Source organism: Crassostrea angulata, chromosome 6 (genome assembly GCF_025612915.1).
Source record: "Crassostrea angulata isolate pt1a10 chromosome 6, ASM2561291v2, whole genome shotgun sequence".
Taxonomy (NCBI): domain Eukaryota; kingdom Metazoa; phylum Mollusca; class Bivalvia; order Ostreida; family Ostreidae; genus Magallana; species Magallana angulata.
The window spans coordinates 22,920,692-22,934,465 of NC_069116.1; the positions used below are offsets into that span (position 1 = coordinate 22,920,692).

Sequence of the window (13,774 nt, forward strand, 5' to 3'; positions counted from 1 at the left end):
TAGAATACCAGAGATGTACATGATACTTGGATTTTGTTTTTGATAATTTATGAAAAAATACCAGCTTTTAATCTTACCCATTTTCTCGCGAAATACTGCATATAGTATACCCCTTTTGTACGGATAACTCCTCCTTCAGTTTTCAAGATAGGAAGTTGTTGTTTTGCAATTCCATTGTACATATATCAAAGACGAGCATGTTTATTGAATTTTGATTTCTGATAATTTACGGTGAAAAAAAATGACACCTGTTGAAATTATTATTTTTTATTATTATCAATTTTTTTTTTTTTTTTTTTGCAAAATATTACATTTTGAGTATTTCAATTCTCTGGATAGATAGTGTTTATCAATTCAGGGTTGACAAATGAAATATGGATACTGTTCACATACTGAAAGAAAAAACCGGTTTGCTGACTGCTGTCACATTGACAACATTCCACTTGTATTATTTATACTTACATCTTTCTTTTCGCAAATTAATAAAATGATGGTAAAAAGTAAGTAAAATAACTAAATTACTGTTAATATACATCAGTACGTTAGATTTAAAAAGAAACAGCCAAATCGTCTACTATGGAATTCGGAGTCTGACATCATTATGATTATTTCGTGCAGTCCGTAATTTTTCTTAGGTTGATGAAGGTTTCGACCAATCGATAAACGGAGCGTATCAATTACAGTCCTGTTAGTTTCTACACAGCTATGAATTACAATCAATTTCCGTAAGAAATAGAGGGAATCATACTCGGTAGATGTAAATATATATTATTTGAAAATCTTTCTTTTAATATTTTCTTTTGTCGGGTGATAGTGGATCAAGTAACCTCGCTATTTCTTTGTACGTAAATCTGAGTCTCGGATGGTACTTTTCTGTGAATTGCGACAGAAAAAACATAAGTGTTTCGAGATGTCGGTCAAAAGTAAGGAAACATCTAGCTCTCCATTGTGGATTTTAAATCTAAAGTTACAGTATATTAATTAAAAACAACTCTTAATTGAAAAATCTAACATGTTCTGTGATTTTTGCAAATCTCTTTATTGACAAAATATCTGGGTTTTTTAAAACTCTAATAAATGAAACAAAATAACACTCCAGAATTTACAAATAAACGAATACACATCTTGTAAATTACGCAGCAGTGAGTTTAATAGTACAGTACATGTATTTAACATATGACAGCGGATCAACAGAGAATGTACTGGACGGAATATTAGAAAGTAAAAGTTTAACATCTATAGAAAAATAATAGCTCCATTGAAAATAACAATGCAATAATCACTGCTTGCATATGCATAATTACATGTATATACACATGGCTATACCAGTCTTACAAAGTGATAGTACATGTATAGAGGACTTTTTAAAGCACTAACATGCAAGGAGTATCAATTGTTTCGTTGTTGATCCTTGTCCAGCAGTGAAAAGAAATATATGTGAACTAATTAAGCGTTCTCTAAACCCGCTACAGGCGTTGAACACCCCAGCCTTAGTTCTTGCAGCCTCCCCTGGAGCACACCTCATTCAACACCTGGTGGGCTTCCTTCACACCCTTCGATGCGGCGTGTTGAATCAAGACGTGGGCTTCTCTGTAACAGTGTAAAGTTAAATATATTTCAACGTATTATCTCAGATACATGTATAATTATTCAAAATGTAAACTTTGTAAGAAATTGCGCGAGATAAATTATCACAACATTTTTATAAAATGGTTCCTTACCCAGGTTTAAGGCCGGATTTGTAGCCTTTCAGATGACCGATCGCCAAATTGTAGGACGCGTGGGGATGTCCCTGGTCAGCCGCTTTTCTGATCATAAACAAATAATATAAATAATACAAAAATAAGCAAACCATTGCTTTCATTCTAATATGAATACTTTTGCATGAAAATTAATCTAAAATGGTTGTTACACAGGCCACAAAAAAGTAGCAATTAAATACAAACGATAAGTTATAATTGATGGCCCTGAGTTACATGTACCCTTGTCACCTACTTGAAATGTTCCATGGCTTTTCCGATGTGTTTCTCGACTCCCTTTCCTGTAAACCAAGATATGATTCCATGTATATATTTCAGTATATTTTTGGCAGGATTTGAATACTACGCAAGAGAGAGAGAGAGAGAGATTGAGAGAGAGAGAGAGATTGTTCAACTCACCGTGTAGATATCTTTGCCCAATCTGGTGGTTTGCACTGGGATATCCCAACCACGCATAAGCGTATGTCACATTGAAATGAAGATGGTCAAAGTAGTAGTATGCATACAGTGCAAAGGAGAGGGTTGAAATCAACACCACCGCCTGTACAAAACAACCAAATACATTATGCCACTCAAAAACCAAAACAAATGATATCTAAAAGTGACATTCCCGATTCTGACTCGATTCATTGTGCATCAATTAAGTAAAATAAATACATATATTGATCAATTAGGATCCGGTCAATTTCCATTCGTGTATATATTCATTATTCTCCTATTAAGAAGTAAGTGGACAGTTATATAGCCTCTATCCACGTATAAGGCTATGCATGCCACTTCTCGAAAGGGGCTAAGTGACCAACATGCAATAGATATCTTTTACACGTCATCATGATGCATGGGATATAATAAATAAATTGAAATACAACTTGCCTCAATAACTTTGACATAGGTTGGGTCAGGCTTCTTTTTCCTAGCTAGGTATACTTTCCCCCCATATGGCAAATCCGAATCCCAGTCAGATGGCGCCTCTGAATCTGGAATCAACCGTTGGCGCAATCCAGCATCCGCCATGTTTAAACAATTTCGATCTCCAAGTCTGGACCAGCTTAGAGCGCCCTCTGTAACTCACACTGATAAAATGGTCTAATCGATGTGGAAGCAATGAATAATGAAAAAGAAAATAATCAATATATTAATCAATTATCGGGAGTTGTTGAATGAAGGTCCAACTCATGATCAATCAGTTAAATGAAGCTGAACTATAAACTACAACAAATCGATTTTAATTTAATGACTCGTTCAGTCAACTCGAAGACTTGTCTGCGTGTCTGTCGGTGTAAACTTAGGAACATAACGATTATAATAGTCTAAAAGTTTAAACTGCATGGTAAAAAACTGCGAAAAAGCATTTCACTCAACTTTTGGATAACACAATAAGTTTACATAACACACTACATTTGTATTTGTTCAACAATGCTTTATGGTCAGTTGTGTCACTTTGTAACATAGTTATAATTGACTTCAATATTGAGCCTGGCAAGTACATGTGCACTCGGCTTACTAAACCAGTAGGTGGCGCCATCACAGGAAACGAATACCAAGCGTTTAGCCGCCATTCTTTGTTTTTGTTTAGCCTCACCATAAATCTGAAGTAATCTGCCTTAAAGACAGATTTCAAGATGGTAAGTTACTAAATTATTTTGACCATTAGATATTGTTAATTGCATTTTGGAAACGCAAAGTGCTACAATCAAAGCCAATTTAAATAAAACCCGATTGTTTACATGCTCCTCATATTTTTCATCGAATAGGCCCTATTATTCGATGAAAAATAATATGTTAAATATATAACGACAAGATATGCCACTTTCATTTATTTTGAAAAATATATATCAATTTATGATATACACAAAAAATTCTACATGCGTCTCTAATGAGAATATAGGAACTTCCAGAAAATCTAATTCGAATTTCCTCAATCAGACATAATCCTGTAATTTTATGCACCTGTTGTATATTCCAAACTAAAGACTGTACCCAATCTATACAAAATGTTCAAGAAAGCCAACTTATAGTCATTCTCTTAAGTTTGCAATTCAATACGAAACTTCACAGAGATTAATTAACATTAAATGTCAAAAAATTTCAGACTGTGGGGCGTAGCTCTAAGATGTTGCAGCACATCAACTACAGGATGCGATGCGCCCTGCAGGATGGCCGCACCTTTATTGGAACATTTAAAGCTTTTGATAAGCACATGAACTTGATTCTTGGGGATTGTGATGAGTTCAGGAAAATCAAGCCAAAAAGTTCTAAACAGGGAGAAAGAGAAGAAAAAAGAGTGTTGGGGCTAGTGTTATTACGTGGTGAACACCTGGTCTCTATGACAGTCGAAGGCCCACCCCCTGCTGAGGTACAGTATATTTATATATTTAATGTCAGGATTACAATGTTCTAAAGTATAAATCTTTTGATGATCAAATAAATATTTAAGTTGAGATAAATATTTTTTGTCACCAAGCTCTGATAAAATTCACAATTATAGCAATGTCTTTTGTATTTTCAAGGAGGGGGTTGCCAGAGTGCCATTAGCTGGAGCAGCCCCAGGACAAGGAATGGGTCGAGCTGCTGGTCGCGGTATCTCAGGACCTGGTGCCTCTGGTGGGCCAGGCTTACAGGGACCCGCCAGAGGGGTGGGTGGACCCTCACCACAAATGATGGCCCCAGGAGGTGAGTAAAAATAGGTTAAGTTGCCAAAAGTTAACAAATAAGAGAAGTAAAAACTAGTAGGAAATCATACATTCTTTTTTAATATCAAAAACAATGTTTACATGCTTAACATATATCATGCAGTGTTGCAATAAACTGCAAGTCAAGTTTACTGTTATGGCAAGTTAAAAAATATATTTAGTTTTTGTTAAAGCCATGTCGTGGAATTGCAAAGCTGCTATAGTGGCTTCTTTCATCGTTCAGTTTAAAACACAATTGACACATGCTTGAAATCTTATCATTCACCTGACTTTAAAAAGTGTTTGTGTGCCTCCGATTCAAAGTCACATGCTAATTATAAACCTGACGAAATTTTTGGACCACTATGGCTTCCAAAATCAAAACAAGGAAAGTATTTTGAAGAAAAGCTGTAGACTTTATAATAAAAGCGATAGGTTGGAGACAGAGCTAAAAAGCTCTAGACTTTCGAGTAAATTGGTAGAGTTATATTAACATTTATGTATACTAGTATACATAATGAAAATCCTGCGTAAGCCCCAAACCTACATTCATGCAGTGCATACCATATTGTTATGAAATGAAAAACAATGGTGTGATGTTATTGAACACAACTATTTCAGGTCACATGCCAGTTATCTTTATTGAATCATGAAATCTGACTTGTTGTTTTATAACAAAGGCAATGAAAAATGTAAATATATAAAGAGTGGGCACTAAAACACATTATTTTTATAACTTCATTTCTAAATGATAATGTAACAAGAAAATCATATAACATAAATATTTTCACCATTTGTATGTTCAGTGTATGGTATAAAAAGACAGACTCTCGATCTCCATAGTGTAGTTTGGGGAAACAAGGATGATGCAGCATGCTTGATGATTAGTTCGGGGAATTCTGTCATTTCATAAGCACACAGATAAGCTTATTTAAAGATGGTGACTATAGATAAAAGAAAATAATTTTAATGTGATTAGAACTCAGTCTGCATGTCCATATGGCTTAATTTTCAGTGAGTTTTATTTCATTACTTTTAATTCAAGAAAATTTTCTCTTAGGTCTTGAATGGGTTCACCACCTTCCTTTCCTAGTAACAAAATATTTCAATGAATTGTTATTTCTATTTCAGGCCGACCCCCAATGATGGGCGGAATGAGGGGTGGTATGATGAGGGGAGGACCACCACCAGTCATGAGAGGTAAGCTCACTTTGTCTTTATGTAAGAGTTTTGAAATGCTTCGAATCAGATTTATTTATATTTTTTTCAGTTGTATTGTTCTTAAAAATTTTTTTTTTAAATTCCCAGTTGAAAAATATTTTCCCGATCATAACTGACCAAAAATTGAACTTGTATATTCAATGACAAACCTGAGGCAATCCTTAAAAAGTGTTTGTTTGGAATTGTCGCTTGGAGGTTTCTAGACCAAGGAAAGAGGGAGTTATTTTTTTTTTTTTTTTTTCAATCTTTCAAGTTTTAGTAATTAAAAATGAAAATCTCCACATAAAAAGTTTTTTTGTCCCCCGCCGCAACCCGGTGCGGGGACATAGAAATGCCGGGCGTGCGTCCGTGTGTCCGTCCGTCACACTTTTTTCTAAGCGCTCTCATGCCTACAAATTTTGACGGATTTTCATTAAATTTATACCAAATGTTTATACCACTATTACCTTGGTCAAGTTCGAAAATCAGCATTGGTCGATACTTTTTGTTGGAGTTATGAGACTTTGACCACAATAATGACTCTGTTTTATCCAAAAATTGACCTTGTAAGTGCTCTCATGCCTACAAATTTTGACAGATTTTCATTAAATTTATACCAAATGTTTATACCACTATTACCTTGGTCAAGTTCGAAAATCAGCGTTGGTCGATACTTTTTGCTGGAGTTATGGGACTTTGACCGCAATAAAGACTCTGTTTTATCAAAAAATTGACCTTGTAAGCGCTCTCATGCCTACAAATTTTGTCGGATTTTCATTAAATTTATGCCAAATGTTTATACCACTAATACTTTGGTCAACTTCGAAAAGCAGCATTGGTCGATACTTTTTGTTGGAGTTATGGGACTTTGACCACAGTAATGACTCCAGTTTATCCGAAAATTGGCCTTGCATGTAAGCGCTCTCATGCCTACAAATTTTGACGGATTTTCATTAAATTTATACTAAGGCCAGCATTTTTTTATTTTTAGATTTACGAAATATTTTTCAAATTATTTGGTGAGGAGGAGGGAAAAAAAATAAAAATAAAATTGAAAAATTTGTCCGTCAAGAAAAAAAATGAAAATAAAACAATTTTTTAACAATATTTTTTTTATTTTTAAAATAAGAACATGTGTCTAGGAGCTGCCATTTTTTTAAAATATCTAAGTAATTTTGGTTGTTGGTGATGTTCTTATCATAACATATTTTATCCATGGGCACTGAAAATTTGTGTTGATATATTGTACATGCATGTATAAAAACGAAGGTTTTTTTTTTTTTATAAATACAAGTACATACTGTACATATACATTAAGACCAAAAAAAAAATAAGGGAGTTTTCACTTCTTCCTTGCAGAAAAATAGGAAGAAGTTTGAGAAATAATTTATTTGATTAAATTAACAATGCTATTCACAAATTCAAAATTTAAAATATTGTTACTGAAAATAAATTGGATTAGAAGCATGTCCATAAATGTCAGTAAAAAATCAAACAAGTTTTTTTATTTAAAAAAGACTAAATAACTTTTAAAATTTTATTTATTTATGTAACTATACCTTTAATAAAGGAAATGTTTCGTTATTTTGTTAGCTTTAACCTTAATGACAAATAAAATCATTCTCTTTCCTTCAGTCATAAGACCTGTGTTCAGTGTGTTTAGGGTTATTAGTCCAACCCTATGACCCACTTACAACCGTTATGTAGAGGATCTATTTCCAAACGGTTAAATTATGATTATTCTAGAATTTATTTTGCAAAAATGATTTTTTTTAAAGTAACTTATCATTTTCTTGTCAATGAGGTGTTTTTTTAGCTCACCTGAGCTGAAAGCTCAAGTGAGCTATTCTGATCACTTTTTGTCCGTCGTCCGTCCGTCCGTCCGTCCGTCCGTCTGTCCGTCCGTCTGTCTGTCCGTCTGTAAACTTTTTACATTTTGAACTTCTTCTCTAAAACCGCTTATCCAATTTCAACCAAATTTGGCACAAAGCATCCTTATGGGAGGGCGAATATAAATTGCAGAAATAAAAGTCAGATCTGTATTCAAAGCGGAGAAAACCTTGAAACTGTAAAAAAAGGGGGGTGCATTTTAAAAAATCTTCTTCTCAAGAACTACTGATTCCAATTCAACGTTGTTTAGCATAAATTATCCTTATGGGAAGGAAAATATGAATTGCAAAAATTAAGGTCTAATTATGTTTCAAATCTGAGTTATTACAAAAATAATGATAAAGGAAAGGCGTGTTTCAATCAGTTTAATAGCTTCGGATTCGGCATTCGGTAAAATGGGTAGACAAGACTTGGCCTGGGCAAAACAAAAGATTGGCAGTTATTAATCTGCCAATCTCATTAAAATTTCAGGATATTTTATGGACCAGTATATTTGTATTTGCTGTAAATATTGCTGCAAAATAATGCGTATTTGGAATTGACGATTGCCGATCTGCCCCGGCTTTTATTTTGCCACGGCCCAGGTTTGCGTACCCATTTTACCAAGACTCGTATTCGATACTTCTAAAACGAGGTTCTTTGTTTAAAGCAGCCATGACATTATACGAAAAAGGGTCGATCTGACTATGATGAATTTGCTTGTTGTGCAACAGTTCGCGAATGAAGGGAGAGTTTTGAAACATGCAAAATGTATTTGTGCCGATTTTGTGAAGTAAATTGAGGCTAAATATTTCAATGCGTTGACAGTTTTCACACATGAAGTTGGTGTTAGCTTGTTCTGATTTTCGTTTCGTTTTCATTATTTATGCTTTGTAACCTGGGAACTATCGTCTGTATTTCGTGATTTTTACGTATCAAATCAAACAGAGACTTTGGTAAATCAAACAGTTAACTGTTTACCTGCGCAAATTAAGCAAAATCTGATGTATCAAAAAAGTACTGAAATACAATTCATTCTATCGGTAATTCGGCATTATATTTTGCGTAATGGTATATTAATGCAATAAGTTTTGTTGAGATGCTCGGCATTTTCTCGAGTTTATTCAGTTTAAATAGAGTTTGATATCGCTGTCGGAAATATGTAGGTATATACATGTACATGTATATATATGATTCATTTCGAAAAAATAAATTGTGTTCTTTATTTGTTATAGTGCATGTTTTTTGTGTTTTATATAATTGTTTACAATTTCTATTTACTAACCATATTTGAGTGTTAAGCTTCGAATTATAAGCAAGATACAGAGATTTGCTCACAATTCTATGTTTGTACACAGATCTTAAAAACTAAAGATTAAAAAACTAAAAAAAATTTCAATATTTATTTAGAACATTTTCAAAGTCTCTTCTTCCAGAAACCAACTTTAACAACTTATTGCATTGTAAACTTAACCTTTTTTAGCTCACCTGAGCCAAAGTCTTCTCAAAAACTATTAGGCCAGGAAAGCTCAAATTTGAGTGGAAGCATCCTCAGATACATGTAGTGTAGATTCAAGTTTGTTCAAATCATGGTTCCCGGGGGTAGGGTGGGGCCACAATAGGGGGATCATGTTTTACATAAGAATATATAGAGAAAATCTTTAAAAATCTTCTCAAAAACTATTAGGCCAGAAAAGTTCAAATTGAAATGAAAGCATCCTCAGGTAGTGTAGATTCAAGTTTGTTCAAATCATGATCCCCGGGGGTAGGGTGGGGCCACAATTGGGAGATCAAGTTTTACATAGGAATATATTGAGAAAATCTTTTAAAAATCTTCTTCTCAAAAATATTTGGCCAAGAAATCTCAAGTTCGCATGTAACCATCCTTAGGAAGTGTAGATTCAAGTTTGTTCAAATCATGGTCCCTGGGGGTAGGGCGGGGTCACAATGGGGGATGAATTTTTATAGATAGAGAAAATCTTTAAAAGTCTTCTTCTCAAAATTATTAGGCCAGGAAAGCCCAAATTTGAGTGGAAACATCCCCAGATCGTATAGATTCAATTTTGTTTAAATAATAGTCCAGGGGTAGGGTGAGGCCACAATGGGGGATGAATTTTTACTTAGGAATATATAGAGAAAATCTTTAAAAATCTTCTTTTTAAAGAATTTTTGGCCAGAAAGGGTTTAAACTTGTGTAGAGGCATCCTCGGGTAGTGTAAATTCAAGTTTGCAAAATCACAGTCCCTAGTGGTAGGGCGGGACCGTGATGGCGGTTTGAATTTTTACATAGGAATATCACGAGAAAATCTTTAAAACTATTCTGGGAAAGTGTTCGGTTCAAAACTCAGTACTTAGTGTGAAAGCAAAGGTTATGCAGATTAAAGTCTGATGAAACCATGATTCCCTAGAGAAAAATGGGGCCATGAAATGGGGGGAGGGGGGGGGGGGGGTTATATAGGAATAGAGACAAATCTTCTTACAGGTACAACAACAAAAGGGGCTTGGTATTTACCAAAAAATAAGAGGTTGATAAAAATTGGCAGATTTTCAATTCTTTTTAGCAAGATCTACTGTACTCAGTTGTCAAGATATTTTGATACTGTAATGCTAATTTGATCAGAATTTAGGCAATTGTTGCTCAGGTGAGCGATGTGGCCCCTGGGCCTCTTGTTTTAATTTACAGAATTGTGATAGAAAAAGACTTCAACTTCTCTTTATTGAGGAAATTCTGGCTAAGTTGCCGATCACAAAACTTAATAGGGTCGTAAATTGTAGGGTTGGACGAAAGCAAACAGGAGTAGGCCCTTTGGTGGTTTTTTGTGACTTCTAGTGCCTGTGACTTGATCGGAAAGAACTTGGTCTTTTTATTAAATCAATGCATGAACAACAATAATTCAGACTACACATACGTGATTTTTTATTTTTACCAGAAAGAAAACTTCGGGTCGGAGGAAAAAATAAAATAAATAGCTAGTTCAGGTCCTTTTATTTTTATTTGAATTTTTAAAAAATAGGGTCGGCGGGTTTGTAAATCGAAATTTTAAAAAAATGCTGGCCTAAATGTTTATACCACTAATACCTTGGTCACGTTCCTAAATCAGCCTTGGTCGATAGACTCGATACTAGTATACTGCTTGACCGGAGGGGGACCCAGGAATTCTATTCTTGTTATTTTTTGCAATTTAAAATATTAAAAAGGGGGGGGGGGGGTATTCAATGAGGCAGGAGGCAATTCTAAACAAACAATAATTTTTTTTTGGCCTGAGATAGTTCATTTCACCCTGGCCCTACAATGTATTCTTGGAATTAAAACTGTCATTATAGTATGTCTTTACATGTTTTCCCTAGTTTACCCACCTTCAAATGAAAGTTGGTCATGAGATGTAATTTGATAGATTTAAACCATCTGGTACTGTGGAATCATTTAAATTGATGGGGGCCAATTATCATGGATTGTGGTTTTTTTTGCATATATGTGGATGCGTCGGTTTTCAGTTGCAATAAGAAAACTAACCTTTCAAAATTTGTTTTCATTGAGGATATAAATTTGTGGGGGAGGGCTACCCATGAAATACCATGAAAATTGAGCCACCACGAATTTTAGTGATTTCACAGTATATGCACTGAAAAAAAAATCAACAAAATTCATTTCTTAAGACTATTTTAAAAGACCTTTTGCATTTGCAAGTGTTGAGCATTTGGTTTTGAGGGTTTGCCAGTATATATTAATTTAACTGAACATGCCTAATACTCCCCAGGCTGCTGAAGAAGGTATTGTTTTGATGTCACTGATTTATTCTTCACCATCCATCATCCAATGACAAATCAATGTCTGCATATTATATAAATCATCAGGAGAGATAACTCTCCTCATCCTAGTTGTTTAGTATTGTTCATACTGAATTGATTTAGATAAATCAGGGGGGTTTTTTACGGTTAAGTGTCCTATCAGAATTTTTTCTTCACTTTTGAGTGCTCTATTTAAAAAATTAAAAAAAATAGAAAAGAAAGATGTAATCAAAATATTTAAGAGTTATACAAAAAAATCATACAAGTAATCATAAGATTGAAGTAATGTTTTAATAAAATAAGAATTTTAATGATAATTAGTTTTAAGGTTATAAACGTCAGGAATGAAGGGTCGTATGCACCAAAACCGCTTATGTAAACTGGATGTGTATTGATTTTTGGAGTTGACTAGAAACAGCTTGAGGGAGTCCGCTTTTCCTGTCCTCCTCTGTATCAGCATGTGCTACAAGTCAGCAGAACAGGCAAACTGTCCCCGGGCTTGGCAGATGTAATTCTGTAATGTTTTAATTTAGATAGGATATCCACATACACACACTGAGTTATTGCATCTAGGCTTATTCAGAAATGACCCCCAAGGCCTGCTATTATTTCTGATGGCTAATTCAGCCGCAGGCCACCATTACTGGTGTATTTTGAAGGTGACATTGTTCATGTCAAAGAACTTTGGTATTCAACAAAAAAAGTGGATGGATCCTTTATCTTTCGAATGCAAAACCAGAGAGATTCTGTGGGGTTGGAAATCTCTCCTGCAGTCAAATCAAATTATTGTTGTGATAGGACAGACTGGCTTTGAACTTTTTGTCCCCAGGCCCAGCCTTAATTTCTAGGAGCTGAAGAAATTGATCCAAAAGAGGAGTGTTTTGATAAATACAGAAGCACTTTGTACACTTGTTCAGTATGTGTTAAACATTTTGATCATTTGTTAATTTCAGGTCCCCCTCCTGGCATGGGAAGAAGATAGACAGACAGTGTATGTGAGGGAGAGAGAGATGTGAGTGTGTGAAAGGACTTTCTACTGTACCATTGGACATTGATCATGAAGAAATCATTGCAGATCATTTAATGATGTTGTCATTGTAAATAAAACATTAAAAGATTTAAATTTCTTATAAATTATTTTTTCCTCATTATTGTTAAGAATCAAGAAAAATAGGTTTAATCTGTATTTGATGGAGTGTTTTATAAAGGTAGAAAGTATTTAAATGCAAGTTGATGGCACGATTATGAAAAATCTGGCTCATCATACACTCACTAGCTGAAGGGGATTCTGGGGTCCAGAGGTGAATTGTGTCCAGAATTTAATTGCTTTGCCCATGGCATTAAAACGACATTTCAACCCAAATTAGGAACAATAAATGGCCAAATCCATTCATCAGTATGAAGTTATAATTCTATATGTACTCCATATAGAATTATAACTTTATACTGACGAGTTGTATAAGCAAGACAGGTGGATATGGCATATTTTTCAAAAGTTATAACTTCGTAGGCAGCTAAACTGAAATTGTGGTGATTGACCATTTACATGTAAATGTCTCGATGTAAAAAGGCACACAGTAAGAAAATCACTCTACGAAACTGCATCTTCCTAAGTTAAGGTCTCTGATCCGCATCTCTCCTTTGTGGGGGGCAGAGTGGACCGAAAACACTTGGCTAGCGAACATGACGAAACTGAAGTTAATATAGGCCGCTATATCAGTAAATAATCATTGAGAAGATAACCATTGACCCGTCACAGATGAGGGTGCAGGTGTAAGCTTTTATGTCGTATCGTAAAACGATAATGTGCTTTTCTAATTCCATCAACTGATACCTATGTTCGCCCTACATACATGTACTACAGTAATTACTATTCAAACCGTGGAGTATAAACGGTTTGTCACAAATTTCCCATTTATCATCATAAAGATGTTGATGGAAGTCCTTACGAGTGTATTTTATTCATGAAATGACATAAGTTTGCGCGCCATATTCTGAAATGCATGTTTTCATGCCAACCTACCCCCAACATTAATATAACTTTTTTCCTTTCACTTGCGTCAACAAATTTTGACGAATGGATAGTTCTGTGACTATATTACTATTTGTTTCAATGTTGTTAATGGGTGTCGAACCACCATTTATAGCTGCAGAACTGTAGCTCTCCGGGAAAAAAAATATTGACAGGTCTGTCAATATTTTTTTTCCGGAGAGCTACAGTTCTGCAGCTAAACCACCATACGCCCTACCGTACACAGTCGTATGGCTGTCTGACCATTCTCAGATGGCAACAAAGTAACTGTAAGCTAGTGTAATGCTGTTTTTAAATTCCTAAAATCTACATTTATATATCATAGAGTTCAGAATGGGAACTTCATTGGTAATTGATCACGACTAACAGGGAGTCTTTCCGTATTGCACGGAACACTGTATCAGATACATGTAACAATGCCAGTGCCAAAATGGCGTTAATTTCCAAAAGTT

The 13,774-nt window shown here is 34.6% G+C and overlaps 2 protein-coding genes across 2 annotated transcripts; one reads left to right on the forward strand and one right to left on the reverse strand.

Moving 5' to 3' along the window:
• Positions 1-1,015: 1,015 nt before the first annotated feature.
• On the reverse strand, positions 1,016-2,852 carry LOC128188958 (secretory immunoglobulin A-binding protein EsiB-like). The gene is made up of 5 exons (XM_052860298.1): positions 2,634-2,852; positions 2,160-2,301; positions 1,996-2,041; positions 1,722-1,808; positions 1,016-1,590 (listed from the first exon to the last, which is right to left on the reverse strand). Exons 1-5 carry the CDS (start codon positions 2,772-2,774, stop codon positions 1,491-1,493), a joined length of 516 nt encoding a protein of 171 aa, XP_052716258.1. The 5' UTR covers positions 2,775-2,852; the 3' UTR covers positions 1,016-1,490.
• Positions 2,853-3,237: 385 nt separating this feature from the next.
• Positions 3,238-12,413, forward strand: LOC128189794 (small nuclear ribonucleoprotein-associated protein B-like). Its single transcript, XM_052861553.1, has 5 exons — positions 3,238-3,385; positions 3,853-4,116; positions 4,271-4,433; positions 5,564-5,632; positions 12,244-12,413. Exons 1-5 carry the CDS (start codon positions 3,383-3,385, stop codon positions 12,270-12,272), a joined length of 528 nt encoding a protein of 175 aa, XP_052717513.1. The 5' UTR covers positions 3,238-3,382; the 3' UTR covers positions 12,273-12,413.
• The last annotated feature ends 1,361 nt before the right edge of the window (positions 12,414-13,774 follow it).